Source organism: Heliangelus exortis, chromosome 16 (assembly GCF_036169615.1).
Source record: "Heliangelus exortis chromosome 16, bHelExo1.hap1, whole genome shotgun sequence".
In the NCBI taxonomy this organism is placed as follows: Eukaryota; Metazoa; Chordata; class Aves; order Apodiformes; family Trochilidae; genus Heliangelus; species Heliangelus exortis.
In genome coordinates, this window is record NC_092437.1 from 2,644,566 (window position 1) to 2,663,712 (window position 19,147).

The window sequence follows — 19,147 nt, forward strand, 5'->3', positions numbered from 1 at the left end:
AGTAGGATAAGAGGGCACAGACTAAAGAATTTTTTCCTAATATCCAACCTAAACCTCCCCTGGCAGAGCTTCAGCTCTGCCAGGGGAGGTTTAGGTTGGATATTAGGAAAGGATTCTTTGCAGAGAGGGTGCTCAGCCATTGGAATGGGCTGCCCAGGGAAGGGGTGGATTCTCCATCCCTGGAGATATTTCCAAAGAGCCTGGATGTGGCACTCAGTGCCATGGGCTGGGAACCACGGGGGGAGTGGAGCAAGGGTTGGACTTGATGAGCTCTGAGGTCCCTTCCAACCCAGCCCATTCTAGGATTCTATGGGCAGGGACACCTCCCACAGCCCAGGGTGCTCCAAGCCCCATCCAGCCTGGAATGAGGGATGGGGCAGCCCCAGCTTCCCTGGGAAACCTGGGCCAGGGGCTCAGCACCCTCCCAGGGAAGAATTGCTTCCAAATATCCAACCTAAATCTCCCCAGTTTCAGCTCGAAACGTTCCCCCTCATCCCAGCCCTCCCTGTCCTTATCCCAAATCCCTCCCCAGCTTTCCTGGAGCCCCTGGAAGGAGCTCCGAGGTCTCCCTGGATCCTTCTCTTCTCCAGCCCGAACACCCCCAGCTCTCTCCCCATGGCTCCAGAGCTGCTCCAGCCCTCCCAGCAGCTCCAGGGCCTCCTCTGGATTCGCTCCAGCTGCTCATGGGGACCCCAGAACCGGGCCCTGCCCGCCAGGCCCGGGAGCTCCGGTCGCTCCGTGCCGGTGCTGCCCCCTTCCCTCCGCCGGGCAGCACCGCAGCCCCGTTCCCGCTGAACCCCCCGAAAGGGAAGGAAGCGAAACCTCCGCCCCGTGACGTCACACCCTCCCGCCCCGTGACGTCACGCCCTCCCGCTCCGTGACGTCACCCCCCCCTCCCGCCCCCGCCCCGCCCGCCGTTTCCGGGAGGAGGGAGGCGGCGCCGTCTCCGTGGCGACAGCGGCGCGTGACGTCACCTCCCCGCGACCCTCCCCGGAAGCGGGCGGCGCGGCGGTGATTGCGTCACGGGGGAGGCGGCCGGAGGGGCCTGGGGCGGCATGGAGAGTGCGGGGCAGGGTAAGGGGTGCGGGGATGGGCGGGGGGTGCGGCCAAACACCCCCCGGGACCGGCATTTCCCCTCCCATAACCCTGCCCAGGGGCTCCCGGGGATGGAGCGGCCCTGAGGGGGGGGGTCCCGGGGGGGCTGCGGGGAAGGGGCCTGAGGGGGGGGGGGGGGGGAGGCCTGAGGGGGGGGGGGAGAGGCCTGAGGGGGGGGGGGGAGGTCTGAGTGGGGAGAGGTCTGAGTGGGGGGGGAGAGGCCTGAGGGGGGGGGGGGAGGTCTGAGTGGGGAGAGGTCTGAGTGGGGGGGGAGAGGCCTGAGGGGGGGGGGGAGAGGCCTGAGGGGGGGGGGGGAGAGGCCTGAGGGGGGGGTTGCAGAAGGCCCCGGGGAAAGGGGGGGGGGGGGCGTGAGGGGAAAACGGAGGCGGAATGGGGGGGGCAGGGGACGGACAGCCCGGGGGGGCCGTGCAGGGGGTCCCCTCTGGGACCTGCGGGTGTCGGGGCCCCGAGGAGGGCGCTGGAGGCTCTGCCCCCCCTCCCCGCCTCCTCCTTCCCCCCCCGGGCCGGGCCCTGCGGGCTCTCGGCAGCTGGTGCCGGGCAGAGGAGCTATTTTGGACAGGCAGAGCTCGGCTGTCCTGGCGCTTCGGGGAGGGGAAAGTCCGCCGGGGGTTTCTGTTCCTTCCCCTCTCCCCCCCCCCAGCTCAGCTTTGCCCGTGGTGCTCGCTGCCTGCTCACCCCCTCTGCTCCTTCCCTCCCTCTCTGTGGCAGACATCAACCTCCACTCTCCCACCAAAGGTTTGCTCTCGGATGCCATGACAGATGTCCCCGTGGAGAGCGCGGCCTCGGCGCGGAGCGGAGCGGCCGAGGGGCTGAGCCTGGCAGAGGAGGAGGAGCTGAGATCCGAGCTGGCCAAGGTAACCAACAGGAGCAGCAAGGCGTGTTCTGCCCTTGGGGTTTTTTTTTTTGTGGCTTTTTTTGTGTGTGGTTTTTGGGTTTTGGGTTTTCTTCCTTGTTGTTTTCTGTATTTTCCCCTTGAAATTTTGCAGCCTTGTTACCTCTGGAGCACTCAGCTGGTTGTTCCAATGCACAGAGCTGGCAGGTACTTCTTTGCAGAGAGGGTGCTCAGCCATTGGAATGGGCTGCCCAGGGAAGGGGTGGATTCTCCATCCCTGGAGATATTTCAAAAGAGCCTGGATGTGGCACTCAGTGCCATGGGCTGGGAACCACGGGAGGAGTGGAGCGAGGGTTGGACTTGATGAGCTCTGAGGTCCCTTCCAACCCAGATGATTCTAGGATTCTGTGTCAGTGAGACCTTGCTGGTTCTGAGGGAAACTCAATTCTCAGACTGTTGCTGAGGGACTGGAGACAAAAACCTCTCTCTCCTCTCTAAGGTTGAAGAGGAGATTGGTACTCTGAGGCAAGTGCTGGCTGCTAAGGAGAGGCACTGTGGGGAGCTGAAGAGGAAGCTGGGTCTGACTCCCTTGGATGGGTTAAAACAGAACCTGTCCAGAAGCTGGCACGATGTCCAAGTCTCCAATGCGTAAGTGATGCCCCTCTGGGGACACCTCTGGCTCTGCACTTCTTATTCCCCAGCAGAATATTCCAGGGTTTTCCCCATCAGCTGGAGGGTTTTGCTCTGATGGGTGTAAGAAGCACTTAAAAAAAAAAATTAAAAAGGAAAAAAATAGCTCATCTCTCAGGGTGTCTGAGCATAGGCAGAACTTTCACATCTCTGCTGGGATAAGTTGTTGCTGAGTGCTCTTTGACTGCAAGGCTGGGGTCCTGGCACCACTTCACACTTCAATTTGCCCAATTCTGCCTTTTTTTTGAGGCAGAGGCAGTTGCTGCCTTCTTCTGAGCTCAGGCTCCAAGGGCAAGATGTTTGGAAGCTCTGTAGCAAGCACAGAGAAGCTGTTCCTGAGCTGGTTCAGAAGCTGCTCCCTGAGTCCTGGAGCTGGGATCAGGCTGCACTTCCTAGGAAAATCCTGGAGATTTGGGGTTGGGTGTTCAGAGCAGCAAACACTGCTGAGTTTGGCAGTGAGGAGTGACCAAGAGGTAAGTTTGAGCCTCTGGGGGGCTCTCAGTGCCTCTAGAGCTCAGCCCAAAAATTCCCTTGTAACTGAAGTGTGATGAGGAGCTCCTGGCAGTGCCCTGCAGAGCTGATCTCTGAGCTGCTCCATCCCACTCTTTGTTCTCTCCCTTTTTCCTCCCTCCCTGCCCAATTCCTGTTATTCCTCTGCAATCTGTCATTGCCTCCCAGCCAGCAAACCAATGAATATGGCTCTGATATTCATTACCACTTTCTGTTTCTAGTTATGTGAAAACATCTGAGAAACTTGGAGAATGGAATGACAAAGTGACACAGTCTGACTTGTGAGTGCCTCCTGCTCCTCAGCAACACCCCCTTGCTCCCTGCTGCCCTCCCCCCACAGCCTCAGGGGGGCTGGAGCCCTGGGGAAGCAGGGCTGTCACAGCATGCCTCCCAGCATCCCTCCACTGCAGGGGAGATGAGCAAACCTTGCTGCTTTCATCTCTCTCTCTCATGGTCTTGCTATTGCAGAACAAAAATTCCAATCAGTTACCAGACCACGTTTTATTAAAAAAAAAAAAAAAAAAAAATATATATATGCAAAATATCAAGCAGAATTTCCCTTTAGCTGGCCCTGGGTAGGTTAGGCTGTTGGAATCAGATCTCTTCCTACTGAACTTCTCTCTTTCCTGGGAAGCTCCTTCCCATCAGCTGTGGGAGGGGGGTCTGACTGTGTCCTTTCCCCTGGCCACAGGGGAGGGAAGGTGCCCCAAGGTGTTTGCCTGGAGCTGAAATGCAGACACCAACTCTGGCTTTTGAAAGCTGCCACTTCTGCACTGATCCATCCAAGCCTTCCTGCTGATGCCAGCACTAAAAGCCATGAATTTTACTCTTTGCAGGTGACAGAAGCAAAAACCATCTGTCTGCTTCTGTCCCTGGAATATATTTAATTATACAAGACCCCCATTCCTTTTAGGTGTGAATCATTTTGATTCCTGCTGGACATAAGGGAGCCCTTGAGTGTTTTCTGCACTGAAGCTTCTCTCCCCCCTGCATCTTGTGTTGAAGGAGAGGATTATTTAGCTAAGAGGAAAATGTGGATTGGGAGCATCCTGTCATTAGGCAGGACAGCACTGATCTAATTGAGGAGAGTGACACTTGTGGGTGATGTGACCTCCCTGCTGAGGGCTCTGGGCTGTCTCAGCTGGTAGCAGACACTTCAGGAGTTCTGGTATTTGTTCTCTACCTCTGCTGTTAATTCTCATGACCCCAGGGGACTGCATTTTATGGAGCCAAACGTGGTTGGTCAAGATTAGAACATGAAACCAGGTTTAGCAGTCTCTGCAGGCCGTGTGGTATTGGTAAAAAAACAGCTTTGGGTGTGGCAGTCAGATTATTTTTTTTTTTTTGGCCTTGAGCTCAGTTCCCTGCTCTGTGCTTTTAGTCCCCAGCACACAGGACATGGAAGGGAGGGGAAGACAAAAGTCTTTCCATTCCTGACACCTCCTGAACTCCAAGCTTTGGCTCCTTGTGCTCAGAGGTGGTGCTGAAATAAGAGAGGCCCTGGGGCTCAGGTGTCTCCCTGCCTCCCAAAGAACTGAGGCAGAGGTAAAAACCTGGGACAGCACAAGTGTAGAGAGGCTGAGAGTGTGGAGGGTGTCAGGAGAAGCATTTTCATGAGCACCCTGTCTAACCCCATTGTGTTTGTAGATATCTTTCAGCCAGCAGCACACTGGAGGACTGGAATGAAAAATTAACTCAATCAGAAGCGTGAGTGTCTTAACCTTCAGCATTAACAAATGCTTTTGTGACAATCTGCTGCCATTAATGTCCCCTGCTCACAGTCCTCTGCTTTGACTCAATCTGTTTAGACATCTCTCTTTTCTAGCTTTCACTTTTTTTTTTTTTTTTTCCACCCAAGAAATGCCTCTTCTGGGAGAGGGAGCTTTTCCTCAGGTCAGCATTTGAATGAGTTCCTGGTGGTCCAGCTAAGTGATGCTCTTCAAATGCCTGCCTGGAGGAGAACTGCCTGGAGCCACTGGGTAGTTTTGTGCTACATGCAGTGAGCTCAGCTGACAAGGTGTGTGACAAGGCCAGGCTGACCCTGTCCCCCTCAACGTGCTCCCCAGGGAGCAGGAGATTTTCTTCTTGCTGTGCTGCCTGTTGGGAACAAATGGTGCTGCAGCACCCGGGGCAGCTGCTCTGTCCTGTTGGGGCTCAAATGGTCTTGAACAGCTTAAACCTCCCAGCTGTTCCCCCTGCAGAGGTCTCTTTGTCACATTTCTGTGAAATGCCTGGGATTAAATTCCTATCAGGAATACAGGACAGGCATTTCATGGAAGTTGTCCTGCTCTCTGCATCCTTCCCACAGGCTGCAGGGGGATCCTTTGCAGTGCTGCAGTGGGAGCAGGCAGGTAGAGTCTGATTTGACTGATTTAAGGCATGAGGAGATAGGGCTTGGGTTATCCAGCTTTTCCTGTTCTCTGGAGCAGGTATGGAATTCAGTCCTTGGAGCTGTTGTTGGCTGGGTGTGTGCAGAGGTTTTCTTCACACAAGGCTTGACAGATGAGTGGTGATAAAAAGGAGGAGTATCAGAAAAACCTTTGAAGCAAGCAGCTTCTGCTCTCAGGGTTCTGGACATGATCTCCAGATGAAGAAGGTGTAAATCATCAGTATTTAACTTGCTAAACAGAACGACCTTGGGTTTTCTGCTTGCTGACAGCACGAGTGTCTCCAGCAGTGTTTAACCAGAGTTCCTCCCTGGGTGTGCCTGCTGGAAAACTTGTGGTTAGCTCTGCTTCCTTGTACTTCTAGGTGCCAGAACCCTGCTTGTGTGGAGCAGCACAGGCCTCAGTAGCTGTGGCACACACTGATTTTCCTGCTTGCTTTGGCACGAGGCAGGGATAATTGGTGCTGGCAAGGCAGGTGCTGATTACAGAGCAGAGGAGAGGGGACTCCCAGGGTAAATTTCCAGCAGCTTCAGGAAGCAAACAGGATTTTAATTTCCTGCATCTGAAGCTCAGTAGGGTGAGGAGGCAAGGTCGAGGAACCCAAGGATGTTGTTTTGCTGACATTTTGGGGGTTTCTCATTCCAAAGCATCCTCTTCCCTGTCCCTGGAGCTCCCCTGCAGAGCTGGCTGTGGCACCTGCAGGGGAGTGCAGGCAACTTCTGGGTCAGGGCTGGGTGTAGCTGAGTCTCACTTAAAGCCTTGTATAACCTGATATAACCTGTCACAGCTGCAGTGCCACCTGTGTGTGCCTGCTGGCAGCTCTGGGTTAGGGAACTCTGCTTTCCTGGCTCTGCAGAGTGGAGCTTTGTGTGGGAGCTGTGGGTGCAGGACCAGACTGGGGATCCCAGCTGACTCCTGCTGCCTCTTTGTGTCCTTCCAAGTTTATTTTTCAGCTGGGTGGTTTTCCTTGCTCCTAGAGGGCTGTGTCAGCACAAGCAGTTGTTCAGGCAGCAGGAAGAAGCACACTTGGGCAGGAGGAGCAGCACTCAAGTGCTGGATCTTCAGTTATCTTACAAAAACTGCTGGCAAGTGTGGAAAACACAGCTGGAAAATATCTGGCCTTTATCTGCTGAAAGCAGATGTGCTACCTGGGAGCTGGCAGTGGGTGCAGGGGCTGAGGGTGTCCTTTGAGTCCAGAGTGGTTCCACTCACATCCCTGCTCTGCTTTTCTTTCAGGAGCAGGAAGGGGGAAGGTAAAGCTGATGCAGTTCTCTTCTGCCAAAGTTTCATGCACATTCTTGATTCAGAAATAATTGGCTGCAGCCTTAAAAACAAACAAAACCCAATGAAACAACAGGTTGTAATTGATGCTGCTTGAATTCAGGTCAGGTGCTGTGGTGCTGTCTCAAGCTCTTCTGTCTGGAGAGCATAAAATAGATAAGAATAAAGTAAATAATTCAGGTGTCATCAGGAGGCCTCTGGCTGGGGGAGCTCAGGCCTGAGAGGGAAGGTTGGGCTTCTCCTAAATATCCTCATCAGGCAGAAAAAAGGAACCTCAAGCTGAAGTGTTTGGCATAAGAAAACCTGAGTTAAATTGTTGTTTCCCAGCCTGAGTCTTCTTTTTTTAGTAATTTTGAGGAATGCCATAAATCTCTGTTTTAATCACCACCTGTGGAGTAGCATAAAGATGGGGAGTTCATGAGAGGGGCTCAGAGAATCCTTGTTCCTGAGACTGGGCTCATGAGGAGGAGACAAAGGCTCCCAATGTCAGTCTCCAGCTCTGGTAGAAACTCAAATCCAAGCTGCTGGATTGTGGTTAATGGTAACTGATAGGAAACTTCTCACACATTTCTTCCTAAACTGCAGTTTGTACAGATGATCCCAACCCCTCTGCTGCTTCTCTCTAAGTGATGTTAGTCTTGCCCCTTTCCTCCATAACCTAACACTACATCAGACCCTAAAACTGCTTCAAGGCTCCAAGCATTTCATGGGATAGGTTCCTGGGCTTGTTTTTTCAAGGAGACTCAAGGATAGTTCTAGAGCACATGGGATACCTTGCTGTGGGATTTGTCTCCTCCTAAATGCTTGTCAGCTCTAAGAACATCTGGTCAGAATGTGTGGAAAGGCTGATCCTACACTTGCTGCCTGCTTAAAAATTCTGGTCTTTGAATCCATGGAAGGGGCTCAGTCAGTGCAGCTCACTAACCCAGCTTCTTTGCTTTAACAAGGGCTCCTTTTTCCAAACTGGGAGGGTGGGGATGCTTCCTGCTTTAGGATCTTACCCACTGGTTCAATTTATGACATGTGTTGTGGGTTTTTTTGTTTATTTAGTTACAAGAAGACCCAGGAAACCCTTTCCCAGGCAGGACAGAAGACTTCAGCAGCCCTTTCCAATGTAGGTTCTGTTATCAGCAGGAAACTTGGTGACATGAGGTAAGGTTTCTGTTCTGCACTCTGGTGCTTTGATCTGGGTTTCAAACACTAAGGAGACTTCAGACAATAACAAGGCTTTTTTTCCATTTTGTGGTTAGTTGGCAGCACACTGATTGTGCTGGACTGCCTTGCTCTGTGTGGCCCTGCACGTGGTAGTTTGGGACTGATTAAATGTTTCTTAAAAACTTGTTGAAGGGCTAAAACCTGTTCTGAGGCATCTAGGTTTGATTTGGCTTAAGAGAACTGACAGAATGCTCTTAGCAGCCTTCCTCAGGGACTTCATATAGTGTCAGGGCAGCTCTTACATCATATATAAAGAATAAGCATTAAGTTTTATCTTTCCCATTGATCACAAATTATGGAGTTGTGTTTTCTTAGTGTCACTGCTTAGGGTTAGGAAAGGGTCATCACTTCTGGGCTCTGCTCCATCTTAAAAAGGGGCAAAGTCTGGATGCTGCATTTCATGCAGTTTCAGGCCCTGTGTGGCAGTGCAGAGGACAAGACACCTCCCAGGCACAGTTTTGTCACGTGGATTGCAAGATAACAAATTCATTTAGAAAATCAACAGTAAAAACTCCTCTGTGGCTGGTGGTTATCTGGGTCCCTTCAGCAGATATTCCCTGAAGGAGCTGCAAACCTAAAACCTCTCTGAGCTGGCAAGGGATGAGCTGCTTCCCTTGGCTGCATCTTGCTCTGTGAAGTTCAAGGTTAAAATTGGTGATTTACCTGATCTTCAGAAATTTAAGCTGAAGATTGCTTCCCCTTTAACACTGACACCCAAGTTTTTCATGCAGAAAACCTTGACCATGTCCCTTCTTGGGTTTGAGAACTAATTTGGAGCCTGTCTGGGTAACTGAGGAAGTATTCTTAGGGCTTGTGTTTAACATGATGTTCCAGACCTTGGATTGAATGGGAAGCTCTCATTCTTTGTAGGGAATTCCCAATTCCACTGTGGCTGGCAGTATCCAAGTGGTAAGAAACTGTTGGCTTCTGATCACATGGCACTGATTTATTCCAGGTCTGCCTTCCCTGAGTTATTTACTGTGTTCCTGGAGGGTAATTTTTGGTGTTCTCAGTAGCTCTGAACCTGACAGAAGGTTAACTGGCTTCCTACCCTTTCCAAAATTCAAGCCTTAACTTTGCTTTCCTGGGAACCACCTGTTCTGCTGGAAGAAGAGCTGTACCTGTCACCTCAGTAGGTTGGATGCTGGCACAAGATGTGGTGGTGACACCTTTGGAGCCTGACTTCTGCAGTCTGGTCAGGCTGGTGTGGCACAGGGATGGGACCTGTGCTTTTTTTTGGACCAAAAAGGAGAACTCCTGAGGCAGTGTTGCCAGCAGAAGAAGCTGTTCTGGGTGGCTTGGTCCTGCCTGTTGTCATCTGGTTGGGATACTCCCAGTTCAGCAAGTGGCTGCAGGAATGCTGGTGCTGCTGGTGACAGAGCTGAAGTGACTCAGTCAGGGTGACAATGGGCTGTGCACTCAGAGCTTTGCAGCAGTGCTGTTGCTCAGCATTAATCACCAATTTCAGTGCCTTTTTATAGCCAATACCTTGGGTGCTGGCTTATGAAACAGAGGCAGCTTCTGCCTTCCAACTTGGAAAGCCCTGCCAAAGTTATTTCAGCAGGGTTTGCTTTGTGGATGTGGCCCTGTGGGGAACACAGTAATGATTGTTTGGGTTTTTTTTTTGAAAAGAAGTTTGAGTTTTTCTGCGTGTGTACAAACAGACTTTTGTCTCCTGTGCTGCATTCAAGTCTTGCTGTTCCTGATTCTGAGTCAGATTTAACTCTGAGCATGAGCTTCTGCAGGAGCTGGCCCACTTTCTGCCCTTGCCAGGTGAAACTGAGCAGTCAGAGCTGGTGGGGAGTGAAAGCTGTTCTGGTGTTGTGATCACTTCTCTGGGCAAGTGGGGATGATCTCTGCTCCCAGAGAATCTTGTTACAGGCCTTGCAGCCTGCACTGCAACCTCCCTGCCTGTGCTTTCTGTCTCTCCTCTCACTCTTTACAAATTCACTTGTAAAGCAAGTTTATTTTTCCATCACTGCAAGTGCTGAGATAACAGAAGGGATTTCCTTGCTCAGTCAGCCCTGGCTGGGTGGTGAGTGCAAGGAAGGAGTGATGGATGGGACAGGCACCTCTGGTGCAAGGAGGGTGTAGCTCTCATTCCATTACAAATGCTTGGACCAAAATGCTGTGAAATGGCAGCAAGGAGTCCCTGGGTTAAATCTATGGGGTTGCTGTATTTAGGGCAAAATAATTTTAAATGTTAGAGGAGTGGTTTTAAGGAGGCACTGGGAAGTCCATGTGGTCACTGTGCTAAGTGTATCCCTGGTGTTCCTCTCTCAGCTTGTCTGGAGGGAGAAAATGTAGCTTAATTAGTGGGATTTTTTTCAAATCTTGGCCAACTCAGCTTTTTCTGTTATCTCCACTTACAGTTCAAAAGTAAATTGGCTTTTAGACATTCTGCTCCTGTGCTTTACTGATCCCCACAAAGGGCAAATTTGGAAGTGTTTTCTTTTTGTTGATAACAACTTGCTGTGTGGTTTGGTGACCCCCAATACACTTTGTGCTGCCTGAAGTTTGCTGCTGTACATAATCCCACCAGCAAACCCATGGGGAGATGGTAGCTCGAGCCCCAAAAGTGCCTGCAAATTCCTCAATTTCTGCCAACTTCAAATCCTTGTGAGAGGGGGAAAGGTGTTACTGCCAGGTCTGCCTTGAGACCAAGCAAAGCAGTGCTGGTGGTGTTGTGTACAGAGTGCATGGTGCATGGACTTGTGTTACCTGTGTTCTCCTCTAAGCAAGAGCAAGGAAAAAGTGAGTTTATTTCACATGCAAAGACAGCATTTCAAGGAGTCTGCCCTGCCAAGGAGCTGACTGGGATACACAGGGGAATGAAACCACAGAGCCTAACATCTTCACTCTGGCTGTGAGGAAAAGCCCTTGTACTCCTTGCCAAGTACTTCAGATCCAGCTTGCCACGACTGCTGCAGAGACATAAATCACATTTAGGTGGAATAAAACACTCCTTGTGGTAGGAGAAGCCCCTTTGGAGCATCCTGTTAATCCTGCTGGTAGGAGTGGGAAACTCCAGGCTGTTATTTCAGGCTGCTGCATGGAAATCTGGTAACCTAGTTTGCCTGGAAACCTAAAAATGGGCAAGCAGGTTGTGGGGTAAACATGGTGCCTTTTATCCAGATCCTTTTATCTTTCTTATGCCAAGATCTGTTTGTTCTCTGAGCTCCTCAGGCCTGGCAAGGTGAGGTGCTGCTGAGCTGCAGGCTCCTCTTACAGAAATTCTCAGCCAGCAGCCCCAGCAATGCTGTCTTTGTATGGAATCTCCCAGGGGAAACTGGGGAAAGGGAGGTGTCTTGGCCAAATGAGCTACTGCTTGGTAAAACTCTCACTGCAGGAAAGTGTGTTTTAAAACCCAAAATCTCACTAAATCACCTGAAACAATGGGTGGGGATGGGGATGGGTAAAATGTTGTGGGGATTTGTCCTTGCACACCCACTGCTCTCCCTGCCAGTGGCTCTGAGTTGCTGCAGGTGCTGGTGTTGTTCTCTGAAAAACCTCTTAGCTTGGCTTGACTTAATGAAAAGCAATTTCTTTGGCTTGCTTCTGGAATTTATTTTGAGAGGCTTCCTCCTGGGCAGTTGACTTTGCTGTCCCGTGACCGTGTCCCCGCAGTTGGTGCTCAGATCCCTGCAAGTGTCTGACTCTTGTTTCCCTTTTCTCTCTGCTGCCTGTGGCTTCTCCCAGGGCTCACCCCTTCTCCAATTCCTTTAGGTAAGACACTCCTCAAGGCTACTCCAGAACATTTTGTTTCTGTGCCAGACACTAAAGGGGAAGCTGGCTGTTTAAGCCTTGCCTACCCTTCCGACACAGATTGAGAAACCTCCCACGAGCCAGTGCTCTGGAATTGGCTTTTTTATCACAGTTGCAGTTTGCAGTTAAATACTCTGCTTACTGCCCTCTGTCTGGAAAATTTAACTTCTGGGCTGCAGCTGTGAAATAAGGGAGGAGAGGGCTGGCTCTTGCTGCTTCAGTCGTCCACAGCAGCCTGTGTGTGGACAGTAACAAGAGCTTAAGAAGCAGGGTTGCTCTTCTCTGCCGTGGTATCTGCCTAAAATTGTCATTTACCTTTTTCCTCCTTGTTCTGAATGCTTCCAAGTAGCAGCTACTCCATTCGCCACTCCATCAGTATGCCAGCCATGAGGTAATGTAGCCCTGCCTGGGGGTGGGGGGAGACTGCAGCCCACCCTGTCCTTGCTGGGGCTTTGGTTTTGACTTCTAGAGCTGAGTGGTTCCCCCCTCAGAGCATGGGGTATCCACATCCCTCAATTGGAGTCATTCAGGTTTTGGTTTTTTGTTTGTTTTTTTTTTTCTCCCCAGTCTCATTTTCTGGTTATCAGCACCCGTGTTCTTCTTGGGCTAAGCACAACTCTGCCCAAGTCTCACTGAAATCCCCCCCCAAGACCAGGGGAAGTCCCTGAAGGGCAGGGGTTGGTGTCCCCATCTCTCAGTGACCATCAGGGCACTGCTGATGCTGGGATGGATCCTGACTCCAACCCTCTGGCTCCAGCCTGGAATCTCAGTGCCCTTCCCAGCACGAGGTGGGATCTCCCTGCAGGAGAAACAACTGCCAGGCCTGGATGAGGCTCACAGCAGCCTCTCTGTGCTCATCCTTCTTCCAGAGCTTCCTTTATGGGTGCAAATGTAAAACATTTCTTAGGGAACCAAAATAACTGAGATGAGTCCAGTCATCTCCCAGTGCTCCCACAGCCTCGCCTGGGGAGAGCAGCTCTGGGTGAGTAATTGCTCAGTGCAGAGCACTCCTCTGGAATCCTTCCCAAGCAAAGCAGCTTGTCAGCTTATCAAACAATTGACCTGGTTTTCTTTGCTAGGAAGCTGTAATATTCTGAATTAATTTATTACACTGGTGAGATGCAAGTGATGGCTGCTGAAGTACTGAAACTGCCCAGAGGTACAGGCACATGGCTCTGCCCCTTCCTGCCCCTGGGCTGGAATATGGGAAGCAGAAGCCTTTGTTTTAAACCCTTTCCAGTTTTTCCTTTCCATTATTTACAAGAGCAGGCTTTCAGTTGGAAGCCTTGCTTTCTTCTCTCTTTGTGGCTTCCCCAGTGAACCAGGACTTGCTTCCCTCAACGTTTTAGCTTGAGCAATTGAATGGATTGCACGTGGTAGAAGTGTTTTCCTTCCAAGCTTGTGTGTGATATTCTTCTCTGGTGTGTCTGAGAGATTTGTGCTGAGGGCTGTGAGGAGCTGGAAGTGTTCTGGGTGCTGCATGGCCAGAGAGCCCAGGCATGCTCTGCTGCTTCCTCCACTTCACAACTAAATTTGTCTTGTTTTTCTCTGCTTTCTTCAAGGAATTCTGCAACTTTCAAGTCCTTTGAAGATAGAGTTGGGACCATAAAGGTAACAGTTTGCTTTGCCTTTTGTTTTCACACCTAAGATGAAGCCTCCTGCAGAAACTTTAATTTCTGCAATGTTTTTCTTGTAGACTAGTATTCGGGCAAATGGCCTCTCAGATATGTGAAGTCTTGGCTACAGTAGGTGACCTTGACAAGGGGGAGTTGGCTTGGTATTATTCTCAGTGCTTGGTTTCTTGTTATCCTCACTCTCTTCTCTCCTTTCAGTCCAGGGTGGTGGGCAGCAGGGAAAACAGCACTGACTGCCTCCACTCCCCCTCGGGAGCTGGGGGCAAACCTCCAGAGGACAATGCTCCTTTCTAGAGCCTCCACCTGGCACAGCTGCAAGAGTCAGCCCCCTCCTTCCCTCCCTCCCTCCTCCCAAATCTTCACAACCTGCAAGCAACAACATCTGAATCCAAGAAGGGGCTGAGAGCCAGTCCAGGAGAGATCCATCCTTCTTCATTCATAGACACTGCTGCTGGATCTGAGTCAAATAAAAGAGAATGCAAAAGTTTTGTACACAAATAATATTTTACACTAAAGTTTGTAGATTTAAATGTATCACTGCTGTCCTTTTGGGAGAGCGTGGAAGATGGAGTTTCCTTTCAAGTAGCTCAGAAATGCCACTGGTAGAGATAAAAAACAGTTTTCCCTTGTCTGACATAGCTTGGAACTGATAGATCAGGCTGAGCAGTGGGAGGGCAGTTGTTGGAGAAGCCAGTGGGCATCTTAGCTGCAGCTTCAGGCTGTGCAGGGCATGCCATGCAGCTCCTCACTGAGCTCCCAGGCTTCTCCCATTCCTGTTTCTCCAGCTCTCATTGCAGTAGTCTGGTAAATGGGGTAAACAGTTGTATTTTGTTTTTTTTTTTTTTTCTGGGCTCCTAAAAGGGAAACTTCACTTAGCAGCTGCCTCGTTGTTACACTAATGCTCTAGCTTTAACAAAACTAAAAATCTTTATTTTTAAATGCAATGAACTTTAAAGAAATAAAGCTTAAAAAAAAAAAAAGCAAAAAAAAAAAAAAAAAAAAAACAAAACAGCTTTGGCATCGTATTAGGGAACTGCTCCCTTGGACTCTGAAACAGAACTGTGCAAGCCTTACATCACCTTCTGCTTTACTGGTTTATGATTTTTCTTTTCTCTAGAGAAGACTGTGAGAGTTGTCAGGCTGGATGGTGGGTGCTGGATGGAGCTTTGCCTCATGCAGTAGCAGCAGCATGCTTAACAAGCCCAGGTCTTGTGTTCAATTCAGCAGCACACTCCTCTTCCCTGAGTGTATGAAACTTGCTTCTCCCTTCTCAGTTGATCCCTTCATTCTTGGAGGAAGAATTTCTGAAGGCTGCCAGCAGCAGGGCCAGGTGGAAACACCCAGACTGTCTGTAGCAATCTGGATGTGATGCTGGGGGGACTCTGCTCTCTGCAGGCTCCTCCTCTGGGTACATCTGGCTCGGACTGGATGGGTTTTTCAGGTGGAAGCCCCAGCTCTAATCTCGGTTTACAAAACTGGCAAGAGAGTCACAGAGCTCAACCCCTTCCCCGTGGATATTTTGCTCTTTTGATGCCCAACTTCATCATCAGGAGCTGAGAAATTCTGAGTGTTCTTCTGGAGGCCTGATTTTGGGTGCCTCCACGTAGAGATACCTGGAGTGAGCAATTCTGTGCCTTGGAGGCAGAGTGGGACTTACTCAGACCTTTAGACCTGTTCATGTACATATCTGGGTAGTTGTAGTGGTTTAGCACCCTGGAGGGATTGAATTGCCTCTGACCTTTCTGTAGAGAAGCAAGTTTTGGCACTTAACCTGCTGATGAATCCCCTTTTCCCCCAGCCCTGCTCCCCTCCTGCAGTCCTGGGGACACGGAGGAGCTGTTGTAAGGCAGATGTACCAGGCTGGAGGAGTGAAGTCTCATTCCCTGGAGCTCTTTGTTTGAGCCCAACCTCCCTGCCAGGAGCAGAGCCAGCCAAGTGGGGACTGCTGGAGCTTGGGTGTTGAACTGTTTAAACAGATCAATAGTGAGGAAACCTGTCAATAAAGCATTCTTTTGGGAGAAAACAGGGTCGATGTCCTTGTCTTGGTGTCTCCAGCAGTACTGGGTGTGTGCAGATGCCTGCAGCCTGCAGTGCCTTGAGGTGAGAAATGAAATACTCTGTTCCATCCCTCTGGCTTCTCTGTGCCTCAGCTCTCTGGGTGCTTTCTCATGGAGGGGGATGTGCTCACTAACATTTACAGCCTGACATTTCCTTTCCAAGATGCTGAGTACCAGCTGGTTCTGAGACACCCCTCTGCTCACCCAGGGGCTGGAGAGCTGCAAGCCCACACTTCTGCTCCAAGTGCCCACACACCAGGCTGCTCCCTCCCTCCCCCAGACATCCCTCCAGCTCCCTCTTGCTCTTTTCCTCAGCTTGGAGCATGGGACCCCGGGGGGAACCTTGGCATTGGGGGCTGAGGATGGAGAAAGGGGGAAAAGCAGCGGGTGTGGTGCTGGCTGGGGTTTATGGGGTGAGACCACAGGGAATCACCCCATAAAGGGTGAAAAAAAAAACAAACAGGGAATCAGCTTCTTGGAAGCTCTGCTGAGTGAAGGAGCAGGGAGCACAGGGGGCTGGGAACTGCTTTCCTAAATTGAAAAGGCAGCAGGGAGCAGGCAGGTTGTGAGCAGGGCTCTGGAGCTGCTGTGCTGGCAGAGGGAGGACGCCTGGGGAGGTTTGAGGCATCTGCTTGGAGGGGAGGGTTTGGTTTTGTGGGGTTTGGGGTTTTGTTTGTTTGTTTGGAGGGTTTTTGCAGTTCAACTGACATACCTGAAGCTGGCTCTCAGAGCAAAGGGGGTTGGTGTGATCCCCAGGCCTGGGGAGATGCTCAGGGAGCTGGGGCTGGGAACTCCCCTGCCAGAGCCCCAGGGTGGGAGGTGCTTTTCCACCTCCCCAGCCTTCCAGTCAGGGATCTCGGGAGGGTTTGGAAGGAAGGTCAATTAAGTCTTCCCTTCCTGGTTACAGGTTTGTCAATGTTTTTGTCACTTCCCAGTTTCTAAGAGTGCTCCTGGCAGCTTCTGTGGGTCCAAACCCTGGGTTTCCTTTGGAGCTGGGCAGTGTCCCATGCAAAGGATGAGGGCAGAGAGGGATGGGGCTTCCTTCCCTGCAAAAACTCAGGATGAGGAGCAGACAAAGCCCCAGCAGCTTTGTGAATGCCCCCCTGCTCTATTGCAACCGAGAGGGAAGGTTTGGACAGTAATATTCCTCTTCTGCTCACCCCCTGCCAACAGGTCAGAGGGGCTTGGGGGCAGCCTGGGGTCTGGGTGCTTCTCCTGCTGCCTTGGAGACTGGGGAGGGCTCTGCCAGAGTCACTTTGTGCTGTTCTTGCCTGAAATGAAAGCTCCCAGTATTAAACCTGTGATGCTGAGGCAGCACACGAGACCCAGCAACAGCAGCAACCAAACCAGTGCCCCCCCTTTCCTGCTTCTCTGGTTTTACTGCTTGATTTTCCTTTCTCTCCTCACAGCTGAGGAGCTGCTGGGCCTCCTCTGGCTGCTCCCATGTTTCAGGGGTGTCTATGCAGAGCAGAGATTATCACTCAGGTGAGAAGAGGCTTTTCCCATGGGGGAACCCTCGGTGCTGGGAGGATGTTCACGTTTTCCCATACCTCCTGCTGTTGGGGTTTGTCTCTGCCAGCTCTCTGGGGCAAAGCATGGGGACAGGTGACATGAAGAGCTTTGTCCCCAGTGCTTTTCCATGCTGGCTCCTCATCCAGCTCTGTCTCTGCAGGGCCAGGTCCCAGCACCAGCCTTGGCTGCCCTGGCAGTGAGCAGGGATGGGGGGGAAATTTTAGGTCCAACTGGGTGAGCACCCAGAAAATGGGAGGGAGCTGAGATTCCCAAGGGAAGGGAGAGCAGCAGCTGCTGGTGAGGAAGCCTGAAGCCACATTTTGAGGTGTGGTGGCACATGAAAGACAGATGACAGCTCACTTGGTTGTCAGCATCCCCTGCCAGCAAGCAGCCAGGGATGGGCTCACCCTCTTGTCTTGAAATTAAAACTTCTGAGGGGATTTGTGCTGTTTGCCTCTTGCCTGCCAGGAAGAGGATGGAAGAGGAAAATAAGGTTTTCCCAGCAAATCACAGACACTGGGAGTTTCCTCAGCCCCAAAGCAGGAGGTGATGGGGTTGCTGGGCAATGTCCCACACCCTTGATCTTGGTTCCTGCACTGTAGTCACCTGGCTCTGAAAAAAAACACCCCGACCCTCAGCCCAAACTGCAGCAAGGGCTTTTTTAAGGAATTTGACATTTATGCTCGTGAGAGAGGTTGCACAACAGCAGCCAGGAGCCAGCAGCCAGAGGCAAGCATTTGCCCAGGGCTAATGCCTGGGACTACTTCTGCACTCCTGGAGGGTTCAGCATCTCCTGGTGGGTGCAGAATCCCTTGGTGGGTGCAGGGTGGGTGCTGGGGAGCCCAGGATGTGGCTGGTGTTTTGGAGGTGGAGAGGTTTGGAGTGTCCTCGGGCATCAGTGGAGGAGCTGGGATGGGGCTGGGGACTGGGCAGCTGCTGGGGCTGGAGGGAGGAGTGGGATTGGTGGTGATGACTCTGCTGGCAAATGGGATTCATCATCCTTCGTTTCTTTAAAGTGTGAGTCAGAGGCTACAGACGGGAAGGGCCTCGTGGGGAGGTGACAATCCAGCAGGGTGGCAGGAGGGACAGCTGAGCTGCCCGGGTTAGTGTTCCCACACCAGTCACCCACCCCACTGGATTTCACCCACCAGTGGGGAACAGCAGCAGTCCCCAGGCAGCAGCCTGGAGCTCCAGAAATTGAGGAGCTGGGGAAAACACCGAGAGTCTGCAGCTTAAAAAAAAAATAATCCCACTTTTCCTTTCCTTGGGAGTCCTCATTTGTTCATTAAAGGGAACTGGCTCAGTCCTGGGGCTGTGCAGGGAGCAGGCAGAGCTCAGCACCCCGAGGAAACATGAGGAGGATGAGGATGCTGCATGGAACAGAATTAAACCCGAGGGTCCCTGTGCAGGAGTGCTGAGTGTTCTGGGCACCCCCTGGAGAAGCAGAAAACTCCTGAGCCTGCAGCTTCCCACTGATGTGAAGCTTCACACTGACCCCAGCCCCCTGCAGCCCCCTGCAGCCCCCTGCAGCCCCCTGCAGCCCCCTGCAGCCCCCTGCAGCCCCCTGCAGCCCCCTGCAGCCCCCTGCAGCCCCCTGCAGCCCCCTGCAGCCCCCTGCCCCACTGCTGCCTGTGCTGCAGCCCCCAGACCCACATTCCCCCTAATCCCCACATTCCTCCCGATCCCCACATTCCCCCTGATCCCCCCATTCCCCCTGATCCCCCCATTCCCACATTCCCCCTGCTCACCCCCATTCCCCCTTCCCATCCCCACATTCCCCCTGATCATCCCTGTTCCCTCTTCCCATCCCCACATTCCCCCTGATCATCCCTGTTCCCTCTTCCCATCCCCACATTCCCCCTGAGCACCCCCATTCCCTCTCCCTATCCCCCATTCCCTCCTCTCCCTCTCCCGTCCCGGCCCAGGGGTAGCGCGGGAATTCCAGTCAGTGCCCTCAGCCCCTATGTCTCCCTGGTGGTCTAGTGGTTAGGATTCGGCGCTCTCACCGCCGCGGCCCGGGTTCGATTCCCGGTCAGGGAAATGACCTTTTTTTTTCTCCTTTTTATTTTTTAATTAATTTCGCAGCGCTCTTCCCTCTTTATCACCCGACTCCCCGCGCAGCCCCGCGCTCTCCCCGCACCCACAGGC

General features: G+C 52.0%; 1 protein-coding gene and 1 non-coding gene across 36 annotated transcripts; both read left to right on the forward strand.

Moving 5' to 3' along the window:
• Nucleotides 1–928: 928 nt before the first annotated feature.
• TPD52L2 (TPD52 like 2) lies at nt 929–15,453 on the forward strand. 35 transcript variants are annotated; one of them, XM_071760304.1, is made up of 12 exons: nt 942–1,074; nt 1,825–1,970; nt 2,448–2,596; nt 3,370–3,429; nt 4,796–4,855; nt 7,867–7,968; nt 8,866–8,940; nt 11,731–11,757; nt 12,143–12,187; nt 13,359–13,407; nt 13,493–13,541; nt 13,629–15,453. In XM_071760304.1, exons 1-11 carry the CDS (start codon nt 1,056–1,058, stop codon nt 13,526–13,528), a joined length of 768 nt encoding a protein of 255 aa, XP_071616405.1. In that variant the 5' UTR covers nt 942–1,055; the 3' UTR covers nt 13,529–13,541; nt 13,629–15,453. The 35 variants fall into 35 exon arrangements, with proteins under 35 accessions (XP_071616400.1, XP_071616433.1, XP_071616430.1 ...); XM_071760307.1 differs by having other exon boundaries at nt 12,146–12,187; XM_071760299.1 differs by lacking the exon at nt 13,493–13,541 and having other exon boundaries at nt 929–1,074; nt 1,852–1,970.
• A 3,514-nt stretch (nt 15,454–18,967) lies between these two features.
• Nucleotides 18,968–19,039, forward strand: TRNAE-CUC (transfer RNA glutamic acid (anticodon CUC)). The gene has a single exon. It is a non-coding gene; the product is annotated as a tRNA-Glu (tRNA).
• The last annotated feature ends 108 nt before the right edge of the window (nt 19,040–19,147 follow it).

Coding starts and splice junctions, on each gene's coding strand:
- TPD52L2 (XM_071760295.1), top strand. Junction 11,758..12,142: donor CCCTTCTCCAATTCCTTTAG/GTAAGACACTCC, acceptor AATGCTTCCAAG/TAGCAGCTACTCCATTCGCC. Junction 12,188..13,358: donor ATCAGTATGCCAGCCATGAG/GTAATGTAGCCC, acceptor GCTTTCTTCAAG/GAATTCTGCAACTTTCAAGT.